This window comes from Cryptosporidium hominis (genome assembly GCF_000006425.1).
Source record: "Cryptosporidium hominis TU502 chromosome 4 CHRO014026, whole genome shotgun sequence".
In the NCBI taxonomy this organism is placed as follows: Eukaryota; Apicomplexa; class Conoidasida; order Eucoccidiorida; family Cryptosporidiidae; genus Cryptosporidium; species Cryptosporidium hominis.
In genome coordinates this window covers 1-14,383 of record NW_667293.1, presented here as the reverse complement: position 1 = coordinate 14,383, position 14,383 = coordinate 1, and the positions used below count along the sequence as shown (strand labels likewise).

At 33.9% G+C, this 14,383-nt stretch overlaps 4 protein-coding genes across 4 annotated transcripts; 2 read left to right on the top strand and 2 right to left on the bottom strand.

The window, feature by feature from the left end:
• The first annotated feature begins 395 nt into the window (after positions 1 to 395).
• On the top strand, positions 396 to 1,700 carry Chro.40061 (hypothetical protein). The annotated part of the gene is made up of 1 exon (XM_661574.1): positions 396 to 1,700. One exon carries the CDS (start codon positions 396 to 398, stop codon positions 1,698 to 1,700), a length of 1,305 nt encoding a protein of 434 aa, XP_666666.1.
• Positions 1,701 to 1,979: 279 nt separating this feature from the next.
• On the bottom strand, positions 1,980 to 2,543 carry Chro.40062 (eukaryotic ribosomal protein L18). Its single annotated transcript, XM_661573.1, has 1 exon — positions 1,980 to 2,543. The coding sequence occupies one exon, from the start codon at positions 2,541 to 2,543 to the stop codon at positions 1,980 to 1,982; it is 564 nt and encodes a 187-aa protein (XP_666665.1).
• Positions 2,544 to 3,033: 490 nt separating this feature from the next.
• Positions 3,034 to 7,065, bottom strand: Chro.40063 (hypothetical protein). Its single annotated transcript, XM_661572.1, has 1 exon — positions 3,034 to 7,065. The coding sequence occupies one exon, from the start codon at positions 7,063 to 7,065 to the stop codon at positions 3,034 to 3,036; it is 4,032 nt and encodes a 1,343-aa protein (XP_666664.1).
• A 2,208-nt stretch (positions 7,066 to 9,273) lies between these two features.
• Chro.40064 (PE_PGRS) lies at positions 9,274 to 12,834 on the top strand. Its single annotated transcript, XM_661571.1, has 1 exon — positions 9,274 to 12,834. The coding sequence occupies one exon, from the start codon at positions 9,274 to 9,276 to the stop codon at positions 12,832 to 12,834; it is 3,561 nt and encodes a 1,186-aa protein (XP_666663.1).
• The last annotated feature ends 1,549 nt before the right edge of the window (positions 12,835 to 14,383 follow it).

The window sequence follows — 14,383 nt, the reverse complement described above, 5'->3', positions numbered from 1 at the left end:
TTTGCGGTTAATATTTTATTTTTAGCTGACAAATTTACTATTTTTTTAATTTATTTTTATTTACTATAAAAAAAATTAATCATACAAGTAACCAATTTTCTGGCGGGAAATTGACTTAATCTTAATGCCTAATCAACTAAATGAAGGGAAAAAAAAAAGAGAACATATAAGACAAAGAAAAAAGGCTAGTGATAATTTATCACTTCAGTAAATTATTTTGATTGTTGGATTTATATAGAACAGTATTGGATTTTTATGCAGTCTGTTGCTTTTGAAGTTTCGAAATAATAATCAACAAAAAAGCCACTTTGTTTTATTTAGTCATTTAAACAAAAAAAAAGTGTGTAAAGATATTCTTAATACTTAAAGTTTAATTCACCTACTACTAAGAATATATGTCGTTTTTCAATAACCTTTCTACTACTGGAGGGCAAGGACTCGGGTTTGGTGGAGGATCTACAAGTAACTTCAGTTTTGGAAATCCCTCATCTACAAGTACTAATTTATTTGATAACAAGTCCTCCTTATTTCCAACACAATCAACACTTAATAGCTCAAATAATGCTTTATCTACTAGCTTTCTAAATTCTAATTCAACTAGTACCAATTTATTTGGTACGTCAAATTCAAATCAAAGTCAAGGAACTGGATTAAATTTGGGAACAAATTCGTTTTCAATGAATAACACACAGTTCAGTAGCCAAACTCAATCAGCTACTTTAAATATGATGAATTTGCCACTCCAACAAAGACAAGAACTTGAGAGAATAGAGAAACGAAAAGTGTCTTTACAAAAAGGACTCTCTTTACAAATGAATCCTACTATGACAGCATTGACATACCAATTAGATGAAAAGGCTCCAGAAAAACAGCAAGAAGTGGATAATTACATATATTATAATTTAAATGACGAAGGAATTATTAAGAACTTAAATGATGCAAAAAAACTCAACCCAAATCCAAGTAAGTGTTATACTCTCCCAATTAAGGGATTTGGAGAATTAGTGCAAAGAGAACAACAACAAAGAAAAGAGCTAGAAAACTTATTATGTGAGATGAAATCTGTTAAGGATGAAAATGTTAAAATTCTTCAGACATTGAATACCAGTACAATTAAAAGAGTCGAAGAATGTAAAAAACGTCATCAAAGTATAATTCACCAACTTGTTCATATTTCATGTATGATTGAAGAATATGGTGAGAAAAACCATTTTGCCCAAGTTAACTACCAACTTGACAATCAATTGAACCAGGTTTTACATCAAATTCAAGAAAACCATATGAGGCTTGGAGCTTGGCAATCTTCAATTAACCAAATTGAAACTAATATCAAGTATATTGATGAGCAATTGAATGATAATGATTCAAAAAATTGCAACGATCTTAAGAATCTTCTTGAGAGTTCTCCTAATAAGTCGGGTAATAATTCTTTTTCTGATCATCTTAATTCTTCTGATCAAAAAGGATCTGAAAATAATCATTCAATTTCTGACTTAAACAGATTACAACAAAATCAGCAATTATCTTCCACAAATGGAATATATTCTGATATCTCAAAGAACTCTAGGGAAGCCTCAACTAACTCTCCAAGTAATGTAGAAGCCATTTTTGAAACTCTCGATAGTCAGCAACAACTATTAGAGTCCTTAAGTGATACTGTCAGAAACGACTCTCTATTAATTCAACAATTCATTTCTTAGGTTTATTTATAAATTTACCTGATAACAAAATATCCTATATAGGAATTTCAATAGTTATATTCATATATACATTAATTAACTAATTCTACTACCTCTTAAACTCCTGTCTCACCAACAATGAACTCATTTCAACTAATTAAAATACCTCATATATTCAAAGATAACAACTAAATAATTAAATATAAAAATTTAATCTGACTACCTATTAATAATACTAATATTATTATTGAGATGTTACACTTAAACTGCAAGGAATAAGAAAAGATGAAATCTACATGCTTATGCCTTGTATGCTCTGGAGGCTCTTCTACCTCTTGCCTTCTCGAACTTGCGTCCCTTTGATTGTACGCGAGGTCTTGATGTGCTCTTTGGCAAACCTGGAGCTCTACCGAAGTATTTCTCCTGAATTCTAGCCTTTGTCTTTCCTCTGAGTAAGACAACATTTGAACCCTTTGGAGCTCTTAAGGCGAGCTGATCGAAAGTCAAGCATTCGCCACCGTACTTCTCAATATGTTTTCTAGCTGTCTCAGTAAATCTCAAAGCGCATACTGTCAACTTTGGGATCTTTAAGACTCTAGTATCATCAGTAACAGTACCAACAACTGCTGCGATCTTGCCTTCTTTTCCGTTCATGAATTGAACAAGACGAGATACAGAGATTGGTGCTTGGAATCTTCTAGCCATCTTCAAACGATGGAGAACAGTTTCATTGAAGGATGAGTTTGTTCTACGACCCAAGAATGTATAGAGTTTTGACAACAATATACGATATGGGTTTGTCGAACGAGTTCTCTTAGACTGAGTCTTCTTGACACGACCACCTGCCTTTAAATCAATACCCATGTTTAATTCCTAGCAACAAAGAAAGTTCTTATTTAGACTTTAGTCGAAAAAAATCAAATCTAGTTCCCTTAAAGAAACTTTTTCCTTTTTACTATGGAAAAAAAATTTACTACTCCCACGTTTATTTAATTAATTATATTTGCCTTTGTCTCCATTATTTAATTATAAATTATTTTTAGAGACGCCAATTATTTACATTAAGGCGCCACGGCATTGGCGCCTTGGTCGGTATTGAATTTGATCTGCAGTAGTAATTAAAAGAAAAAATAACTGAAATAGACGTATAATTACTTTAAACTAGAATATAAAATGAGAGTACACTTAGAATGTACATGTTATGTGTTATTTTTTACTATAATATTTTTCTCTTTAATTAATATAACAGAAACTAGCATTTTTGGTGTCTTAGATACTAAAACACAACATTATCGGAGAATTTATAAAGTTCTTTTAGATTTTCGTTGCTATATAAAGTAAAATCCTGATATTGTTACTTTTGTAAAGCAGCAGATATTCTCCTCTCTAATTTTCTAGCAATAACTTGCATCTGCTGATCTAGAAATTGTTTCCAAGCGATTGCCTCTTCCTGTTTATTGTGGGAAGATGCTGAGAATTCTGAGTCCCATTGCTTCATTCCTTTCTTCCATTGCCTTAAACTATGGAGCTCGTGTTCCAGTAACTTTCTGGCAATATCCTTGTTTGGCACAACAGAATTGCTTGTGGCCGACCCACTATTTGGACGCAAACTCTGGAGAATTGATGCAATCTTGGAAGCTTGAGCGTTAAGTTGGTTTTGCTCATGAACGCTACCTCCCATAACTGATGATGAAATGGACGGGTAATGTAGGTTTGTATTGTTCATGAGTGAGCCTGGTGGTGGAGGATTAATACTGGAAGAGGCTGGAAGATTGTTGGTGTTCATATTGGGCCCATAACCATTTGATATACAATAATCCATATTTAAGTTATTGTCATATATTTGAGAAGAATTCGTATTTGTTACTGTATTGTTATGAGTTGGTTGGATGAAGCTAATCCCAGTTACGCCATTACTTTTCTCTCCTGGTCTTGAGATGTTTCCAGTAAACTTTTCATCAGTCTGAATGTTTCTGTTTATATTTGATTCATTACTCCTCTTTAATTCATTCAATTCGTTTTTAATGTCCGTAAGTAGTGGCATTAAGACCATAGGTGACTCTGGATACATTATAGGGGAGTTGTTTGTTAATGTTGGAAGGATTTGCTGATTTGAAGAGGAGTCACTTGTTGATATGTAGGTAGACTTTAAGAGTGTTGGTACTCTTGCATCCTGTGGTTTTGATATTTCAGGAACTACTTGAACTTCATTTGGATAACCTGGCAGAGCTGAAGAGTCGCAGGTATGCTCTCCTACATCAGACCCTCCCATATTTTTAATTGCAGGAGAAGTAGAACTTGCTCTTATCCTAGAGCTCTTACTCTTTTCTGTGAATTGTCTCAGCTCCTTTAAAAGATTCTTCTCTCGGCTTTCTGTGGCCTGGAGCTTCTCATATAGCTTTTTCATTGTTTTTTCCAAAGAATTAATTACATCACTGTTCTTTTTATATACTTCTGAAATTTTTGCCTCGTTTGTATTTTCGTTTGTGGTTGAACCCTTATTTGACTCTCCCCCATTCACGCAGGGTGTCTGAACGCTGGCAGTATTCTGTCTTATATCCCTATTATCATGCGGCCCAGCTCCATCGGATGAGCCACATCCAAGAGAGCTTCCAATACTATTAATTTGCTTATGGAGATGCAAGATTGTATAAAGGAGTTCTTCTTTTTGTTTCATCTCTTCTTGAATTTGCTGTTGGAGAACTTGGCAAGTCTTCTGAGTTTCTCTTTCAATATCCCGGTTCCTCAATTCTAAGTCTTCAATCATTCTACGTAGCTCATAAATTTCCTTATCCTTATTGGAAAAGCTCCTTTCTTCATATAACTCTTTTTCACGACTCTTTATCACCCCCTCCATCTCTTGTAAAAGGTCCTCACTTCTTTGAATAGCCAGCTCTCGCTCAAAAAGTTGTTTATCTCTTTCTTCAATTCTAATCAACTCATCAAGGAGAGGCTTTCTCTCCAACTGGAGTTGTCTCTCTTTCTCATCCAACTCTCTCTCGCGATCTTTTAGCTCCAAATCCCTCTCCTTCAAATCTGCCTCTCTACGATCCATGGAACGTTCTCTCTCAATCAATATAGCCTCTCTTCTACCTAAATTTGACTCCCTAGTTCTATGTGTGTTCTCTTTCTCCTCTATTTTTACCTCCCTTGCAAGGAGACTTTCTTCAACAAGCTTGGTTCTCTGCCCTAAACTGCTCATTTCTCTCTCCAAATCATTCAAACCCATCTCTCTCTCTAGTAAGCCCTTCTCCTTCTCCATTAACTTATTCTCACGGTCAATTAACTTATTTTCTTTTTCAACCAACTTACTCTCACGCTCTATGAACTTCCCCTCCTTATCTTTAAGTCTGCTTTCCTTTTCATACAACTGTCCTTCTCTCTCCTCAAGAGATCTTCTCTCAGACTCGCTCAGAGCAGCTCTCTGATTATTCAATAGAGCCTCTCTGCCATCCAGCTCTTTTTCTCTTGTTGAAATATTCTTCTGACGCTTATCCAACTCAAACCAAAACTCTTCAAACTCCTTTTGGCGACTCTCAAGCTCATTAATATAAACATCAAACTCCTTTTGTTTATTCTCTAAGTCCACCTTCTGTGAGCTTAGCAAACTCTCCAAATCTTTTACTGACTTTTCTCTCTCCTCAAGCTCTCTTAGACGAGACTCTTGATGAGCCACTTGAGACCTCCTTGCCTCTTGGCTTTCTCGCTCCTCCTTTAATGCTTTCCTGCTTTCATCCAACTCCTTTCTGATGTCTCTCAACTCTATTTCCAAACTTCTAAGTTGTGATTCATATTGCAGGCTCATCTTCTGTAAACTATCATTATTTGCATGCTCCAACTTTATATATATTTGGCGCTCATCCTCTTCAATCTGTTTTGACTTTGCCGCCAAAACCTTCTCCAGGCTTACAAGCTCGTCCTTGAGTGTATCTAGGGATTTCTTTTTTTCGTTAAGTTCAAGTTTCTGAGACCTAAGTTCAATACCTTGTTTATCTAGTTCGTCTTTTTGAGAGTTAAGTTCTGCTCTGAGTTTCTCCGTTTCAGCTTTTCCAGCATCAACCTCTTTCATTTTGTGTTCCAATTCACTCTTAATTTGCTCCAAGTTTCTTCTTTCAGCCTCTATTTCGCCACGATTTTTCTTTACCTCCTTCTTCAATCGATCATATTCAACCTTACCATTCTCCAGCTCTAATTTTGCATTTTCGATTTCAGCTAGCCTCTTTTTATAGTCTGAATCCTGTTCTAACTGAACCTTTTCCATATTCATTGAATAATCTTCAACCATCCTGTTGAAACTTTGTTCTCTTAAATTTAGATCATCAACATATGACTCAAATTCCTTCTGCTTTTCCATAATTTCTTTCTCTAGGTTGGAGACCGTTAAGGATCTTTGCTCGAGCTCTTTAGCTTTGTCATTCAGATTCTGCTCCTGGAGCTTCAGTTTTTCTTCCAAATTAGATAGAGATGCTTCTTTTCCATCTAAGTATCCTTCTTTAGATACAATTGAGATTTCTCTCTCGTGTAGCTCTATTTCTTTTTCACTGGTAACTCCTGCTGTAGACTCTAAATCATGAAACCTATTCTTCCATGATTCAATTTCTTTACACTTAATTTGAACAGTATCGATTAGCTCTTCCAAGGAAGAGTACTCATTTGATTGCAAAGTTTTGTTCATCTCAGCCAAACTCGTATTTACATTAGTATACTGCTCTAAAAGTGATTCATGTTCAATCTTTTCAATCGCCAGCTTTTCATTCAAATCCTGAATCATCTCATCATATTCTTTCTTAACATTTTGTAAATCGCTGACACCCAGATCTCTAGCTTCCTTTAGAGAATTAATTTCATTGATTAATTTTTGTTTATCAGATTTGTATTCTGAAATCACATCCTTGTAACTATCCAGCTCGTTTTCTAGTTGTGTTTTTTCTAACTCAAGTTCTTCAGCACGTTTATTATTTTGTATTGAGCTTTCTAGTTCATCTATTCTATTCAGTGCTTCCTTATATAAATTCCAGTAATTATCAGCTTCTTCAGAATTAACTGTATTATTGACATCAGTCTGCTCAGAAAGCAATTTTTCTAGCCTATCCAATTCCTGAATAAGCTGGGAATTTCTTTCTTTCTCTAAATTTAGTTCAGTCTCAAACCTTCTACTTTGAGATTCTGCCACTGATAATTCATCCCTGCTTTTGTGATACAATGAGCGCTCAGTTTCTACTTGGTGTTGTAAATCTTCCATAGCATTTCTAATCAATATCATAAACCTAGCGCTATCAGGGTCATTCTCATCCAGTACCCCCTGTGAAAGTTTTATATCCGACCCATTAGTGCCAGTCTTCAGACTGTCATATTCCATCTCCTTTATATCCTGATTAATAGGCATGGAGTATTCTGCTACTTAATACTTGACCATCCGAAACAGGTTTCCTGTTTATTCTAATACTTGAAAAAAAAAATTTGGGTAAGATAAGGATTTTCTTACCCTTCAGGTTAAAAGAATTTATTATTATCAATGTTTCTTCTCCACCTAATTTTTATATTTAAATATATTTTCCCTCTTGCTCCTTTTCGTTTTTATTAGTTATTACCCCACACTGTATGTCTATATTGGAGTTAAATCAGTTCAGCGCCAAACTTTGCATGCATGTGATGCCCGCCTTAAATTCGGGCAATTTTGCATATAATTACGGAACAAGAATATTAATTTAAGATTAAACAGATAATACTAAAAAATAAATTAAGCATATGAAAATGTGTTGAAATATTTAAATAAAAAAGATTCAATATATTAAAATGTTTTTCTGAAAAAATAAGTTGGGTATATTGGACTTGATTAAAATAAGAAAGTATCTACTCCGAAAGAATAAGTTGTTAAAACTGCATCTACAAAATTGAATAAACTTTTGAAATAAAAACTAGCTATTTTAATTAAACAAGAAACCCCCACAAAAAATATATGTGGAACTCACATGCACTAAAAAGTATAAGTTGCAGGTACCGTTGTAATAATTTGCATGAAATTGTGTAGGTATCGAAACAATTGTGGTATCTTATTAAAAGCGCAATTGATCAGTGTGAAAGAGCTTAACACCCACTATTATGCTTAATGCACAACCCCCTAAAGGCTAGAAAACGAGCAATGTCAAATCAATCATGATATCCAACACAAATGAAAAAGGTTTGTCAAGTTAGACGTTACGTCTTGTAGAGCATTGCACCTATACAGGACGTTACGATGACGTCGTCCCAAAGAGACAGAGACAAAATAAGATGCAGCTTCCTGATGTAAGAATCTTTCCAACTCCGTTGTCCATCTAAGAGCGAAATCATGAATCACAATCTCAGTTTTTTCTGAAAAAAATCAATGTTTGGATGATATGCAATAAATTTTATGTGATCAGTAATTTTATATTTAGCGCTTCATTTTCGTGAGATTTGTGTTGCGCTATTATTTCTTGATCCAAATTCATGCCCTCCAGTAATGCTGATTTTAAATATGTTTATCAACTATGTTAAATAAATTTTGTTTGTTACCTTAATTCTGAAGCTATCTATATTAATAATAACTGAGTAAAGGTATATGATGCGAATATATTAACATTTACAACAGTTCAAAAATGTTTCAACTATGAAGAAACAATACAAAGATATTATGGGTTTTTAATTAATTCAAGGTGTTTTGCCAATTTTACTTATCGCAATATTTGATAATTTAATATCATTAAATCAATTGAAAATCATCAAATTTGAAACTAAAGTTTGGCGCCAAGTGATTTTTTTTGCCACCATTTTTTTAGAGGTTACAGGCCAAATTAGAGGATGAAGTGAGCCATATAACACTGAATATTGAGGGATTGTAGAATCTTATTTACTATATTCTCAATTTTATACAATTACTACTTCCCCATTCATCCAGCCTAGCCTTTCTTTTGTTTATAATCATACCTCTTTAATAATCCACATGATTACCGCCAAGCATGTTCCGATATTGCCAATAGTGCAAACTTCCACATACCCATGGCGGCACATTTGGTTACGTTGTGTCTACATGTGGCGCGCCAGCGGTTGTATTCTTATTAGAATTAATTGAATTAGCAAGGGAATCTTAATAATATTTTGAAAATAAAATCAAAGTAGAATAGGAAGTGTTTGTGGGCAAGGTAAGGATATTGCAACTGGAATATATATATATTTTGGAGAGTGATCAAATCCTGAGCACTTCCCCACCTGTGCATTTGAACAGCATAAAGCATATTTTTGTATTATCTATAATATCAAGTTGCTGAGGTGAAAATTAAGTGGTAGCATAATAGGAAGAAGTGATCGTTTCATTATACTTAATCTTTTCTAATACATCAACTATTCTTTATATCAGTTTATGCAAGAATTCCTGGTTTTCTTTTGAAACGGACTATTTTGTGTATTATAAATACAAATCAACTCGATGATTTATTGTTGAAGCAACTATCTGTGGTAATAAGTATAATATATGTTTTGATTAACCCAATCAATTAGGGGGTTTTGTTTTAAACTTTAGAAATAATCCTTGATTGAGAAATCAGGCGAGGATAAGAATTTTTACATTACTATAATGAATGGTGGTAATAACATCCTACCAACAATGTCAACTTATGGAAGGGAAATGGACCACCACCACTACAATGGAGTTCCTTCATCAGGGAATTCTAATATGTTAACAGGCTATCCTATTTTATACCAAAACAACCACCACAATCACCCAGCAGGAGACTTGCTTACATTGCAAATGCAGCTTCAGGGAAATCCATCAAATAACGAAAATGAAAACACTTTAGCAGCCTTACAGAGAAACTGGATTGCTTTGCAGCAGAATAATGGTAATGTTGGTGGAACAGGAACTGGGACCAATAATGGTATGTTGCATTCGTCAATTCATCACCCATCTGCTATGACATTACAAAATGACGATATGGGATATATGAGGAATTTGATTCCAATTGGTGGAAGTAACTCATCCCCGCTCCATTCTAACCAATCTACTCTTTTGGATTCATTAAAGTTTGGAGGTGGTTTGGAGCCCCCACAAGTTTCTCAATATGGCCATCATCATCATTTGGCAAACGGGAACTTGCAGCCAAGTATTTTGGACAATGGAATATTAGGGAACAACGTGGGAATTCCAGGTATGTGTCGTAATAATCCAATGAATGTTGGAACATCTCCTAATGGTAGATTACAGATGCAAATGAACCCTAATAATGGTCTGGGTGTGAATGTAGATATGGTTCCAAACAATGGAATGCTCCCAATGAATTGTAATAATTCTATTGGTGGAAATGTAATTGTAAATACAAATCCAAACAATAATATTGAATGGCAAGGAGGAATACCAATTCGTAACATTCCTGATCTAATGACAATGTTAGATCTTTCTGATATACCACCTCATGTACAAATTCCGAAATACTACGAGGGCATTAAAATATCTCTAGGAGAGGCAGGGCGTGAAATTTTAAGATGTTATATTAATCAAAGGGGTATTAGGGGAAAGTTTATGAGTTCTAGTAATCTTCAGCAATTATTGAGAGTTGCACATCAATGTGGACTATGGAATGCAGCAGTAAGGCTGCATTTGGAGTTTATTGGAGAGATTCCTATGACAGCTAGTCATGCTGAAATGAGGAAGTATAAGAGCCTTCAGACAAAGCGTAGGTTATCAAAAAGAATCTCAGTTTTGTCTAAGTTTGGTGCTCCTGTTGTTCGTAGAGCTGATGGAGAAGAAACTATTGAATATAGAGATGGTATGAAGCTTTCTCTTGGGGTTGATGGGAGAAAATTACTATTAAAACGAATTAGAGAAACCAGAAGTTCAAGAGAAAATGAGATAAATAATCTGTTTTCCAAATATGGATTAAAATATAGTCAACTTAGAAATGCTACTATCCACGAGTTGTGTAGAATGGCTTATGTTTGTGGTCTTTGGGAAGAGGCTGTTAAGCTCCATTTTCAACATATTAGGAAGAAAGCCCATGAAAATACTTCAAATCAGCAGGAATCTGGAAGTGATCTTGATAGTGAAATGGACTTGAATAAGGATAGAGGAGACGACGAAATGATATCTAACAACTTTTTGCAGCAGCTTCATACTCCTGGCATTGATATATTAAATGTAAATGGTGCAAGTAACCCTGGAGGTATGGCAGGAGGTAATGCAGGAGGGATTTCTCAAAATCCTGTCATGGGAGCTATGGGTGCTGATCCTGTTCATGTTGGAAATTCTGCTCCACAAAATGCAGCTCATCATGTGCATCAGCATCCCTCAATACATCCAGTTTCACATATTCAATCTGGATTGGGTCGTTTTGGTATGTCATCTGTTGGAGGATCTGTTCCAAATGGTCCTGGAAATAAGTCTGGTAGTGAGGGTGGAAATGCAAATTCGAATGTGAATACTAATAGAGGCATATCTGGTGCGAATTCAATGATTGGAATTGTAGATAATAATGGTGGTATTCATCCATCAATTGTACTATCTAATAATGGAGGATCAACTGGTAATAATGCTGATGCTCATGCATTAACAGGAGACCATTTGAATTATGATGATTATAGGAATTATATTCTAGATGGAGGAAATAATGCTGGAAATATTGATAATACTGGTTTGTCATCTATGAGAAGTGGAGCAATGACAAATATAAGTAGTCGTATTATTAGGCATGATGCAAGAGGAGGTAATATGGGTGCCTCTTCAAATGGTATGGATAAGGTATTGGGTAGTAACCCTAATGCTGTGAATGGGACAGGAGGTAATAGCGCTGGAAATGGAGTTAAGAGTGTTGGCGGAAACAATCCAGATGTGGATAATTTGAATAGAAACAATATCTTAACCGGTATTGAAAATGATGGTCTAATCGGTATGTCGTCAACAGGTGCTTTAGGGGCTTTTGTTGGTTCGAGTTCCACAGGAACAAGAAGTGGTCTTTCAAATTATGATAGTATTGGTGTTCCAACAACATCAAGTACAGGATATGATGATTATTCATTATTATCTGCGTCATTAAGAAAGAGAGGAAAGGTTAATAATATGGTTTCAGGTCTTGGAGGAGTAGATGACTCTAATTCTAGTGACTTGACAGCTCATAATATTGTCTCACACCCTAATACATCTTCATTTGTTATGGAGACAATATCAGGTATTCTAGGAGATGAACCTTTAGGTAACAATAATATTGGCGATAAAGTGAATAATTATAAAGGTAACAATTTGTCCTCAGTCCTGGGAAATGATATTGGGATTTCTCAAAACAATGAAGTTCCTCAATTATCAGCGGTAGTTGTGTTAGCAGCAGCAAAGGCAGCAGAAGCAGCACAAGGTTATGATAACAATAACAATGATAATGTTAAAGAACTTTATGAAGAGAGTGAAAATACGTCAAATCAAAGATTAGAAGCTGTTGATTCAATGTTAAAAAGTCACCACTCAGCGTCTAATTCTCCAGTTTTATCACGGGATGGAGAAAAGAATGAATTATCATCTGTTACTGTCTCAAAGCCGTTAGAAAATAATGAGGGACTTAACAAAGATTTATCAGTGGCTGCTGAATGTGAAGAAATGACAAGTTATCAGAAAGATTACTCAAATAACAATAATAGTAATGGTAATGGTAATGTTAATGGAATAGAAATCCCTTTAGAGTCAAATATGTTATTGAATAATCATCACAATAACCATTTATTAATGGATACAGTTCATTCCAAGATGGTATCATCAGGAATTTGTATAAATGCCAAGTATGAATTAATAGGAAATGAAATAAATATTGGTCATACAAACAATAGTAATGATGATGGTATTATTTCAACTGAAGGTGTAGGAGGTGGTGTTGTTTCTACTTCCTCTGCCACAGTAACATCTTCTACGTCTTTGGAAGTATCTGATCCATTTTGTTATCCTACTCCAATAGCTTTATCTTCAGCATCAAACCATATAGAAAAGAATGAAATTAACGATGGCCGTAGTAATGGTGATCCCATTATTAATAATAGTATTGATAACAGTACTAGTAATACTGGAAATACTAGCAATACAGAAGGTGGTGTTTCATTGGTTTCAAGAGGTTTAACAACTCAATCAACAACTGATACAAGTATAGAAACACCAGGGAATTGATAGAGCAATAGTAATTAGTGATTATATTTGAATTTATTGATAATTAGTTTATATAATTAATATTATACTTTTTTTTTTTGCATAATCATGAATATTAAATTAGGTCTTGAAAAAAAGAAAAACCCCAAGTATAATTTTAAAATGAATGTTAATACGATTTTGATCAGGCGATTATTGTGATCTATGTTTATATAATTTTTTCTTTACATAAATAAATGTAAATTTTAATAGTTAATCATTAAAAAAAAAGAAGAAAATTGGCAGAATTAATAGCGATAACTAAATGATTGATAAGACAAACATAAATATGATGGAAGATATCACTATTTTTTATTAAAATTTTAAAAAAAAAGTCATTTTTTTCTTTCTCATTTTAAGCAAAATTTTTTCTCGTAGCTTATTTATCCAATAATTTAATAAATACCCATTAATTATATTTTTTTTGAATTATTCATGTGGAAAATTTTTGTGATACAATACCGGTATTGAAGGTGCGAAATTTTAAATGAATGCATGCATGTCCACATAATGCATGCAAATATGCATAAGAAAATTGAGCGCAAAAAGGTTGATATTTAAGTTATTAGAATAAGATATGATGAATTAATAATATAAAGTTCTCGTCATCGAGTGCTGATGCATAGAAAAAAAAAGGAAATGAGATTAAAATATTAATTACAGGAAAAAAAAGATTGGATAAAGATATTTATGCAAGTAACATTAAGTTTTGCAGAAAAGCTGAGACCACATTTGAGAAAATGTGTGTCTTTGTTTATATTATCAATACTAGTATTTAATGGTAGGTTGAAAATAAAATGAGGGAATTTTTTCTGGTCAAGAGAGAATTTACTATGATTGAAGAAAAAATTTCCAATACAAATTGAAAAATTAAAAAACAATTTATCTTTGACCAAATTGACTAAAATTTTAATTAGAACCAATTAATTCAGAGAATGGACCGCAATTAAGAAGATTAGGATCTCATCATCTTCATCACTCGCATCATCATACCCCTGTTCATGTTCAGGGAAGTATTGTAAGAACGCCAACTGCTCAAGGATTAGCAAGAGAACTTCCTATTCCAACGCCTTTATATTCTCAAGTTCCAGAAGTGAATGGATCTGAGGAAACTGTTACATCAATACAAGAAACTGTGGTTGAAACAGGCCATCCAAAATATTCAAAAAGAGATGTGATTGTTACAAGAGATCCCTTTTACACATGTCCTATGGGATTCAATTTCGAAGGTAAGTTATTAGGTTTTTCTTTTTATTTTCATTTAAACTTTGGAATAACTTTTGTTTTAAATTAATTTTTTTTATAGTTCCTACAATTGATGGAACATCATCATCCCCTCAGCAAAAATGTTTCAAAATGGAAGTAGCAGATTTTGTATTGGGATGTCCAAATGGTTGGGCATTTAATGGGATTAAATGCACGGGAGTAATAACAGCAGATGCACAGAAAGCATGTGATGAAGGTTTGGATATTTTAATGGATGAAAATGTTGGTATTCAATGTGTACAAAATTTGGTTGCCCCAAAACTTA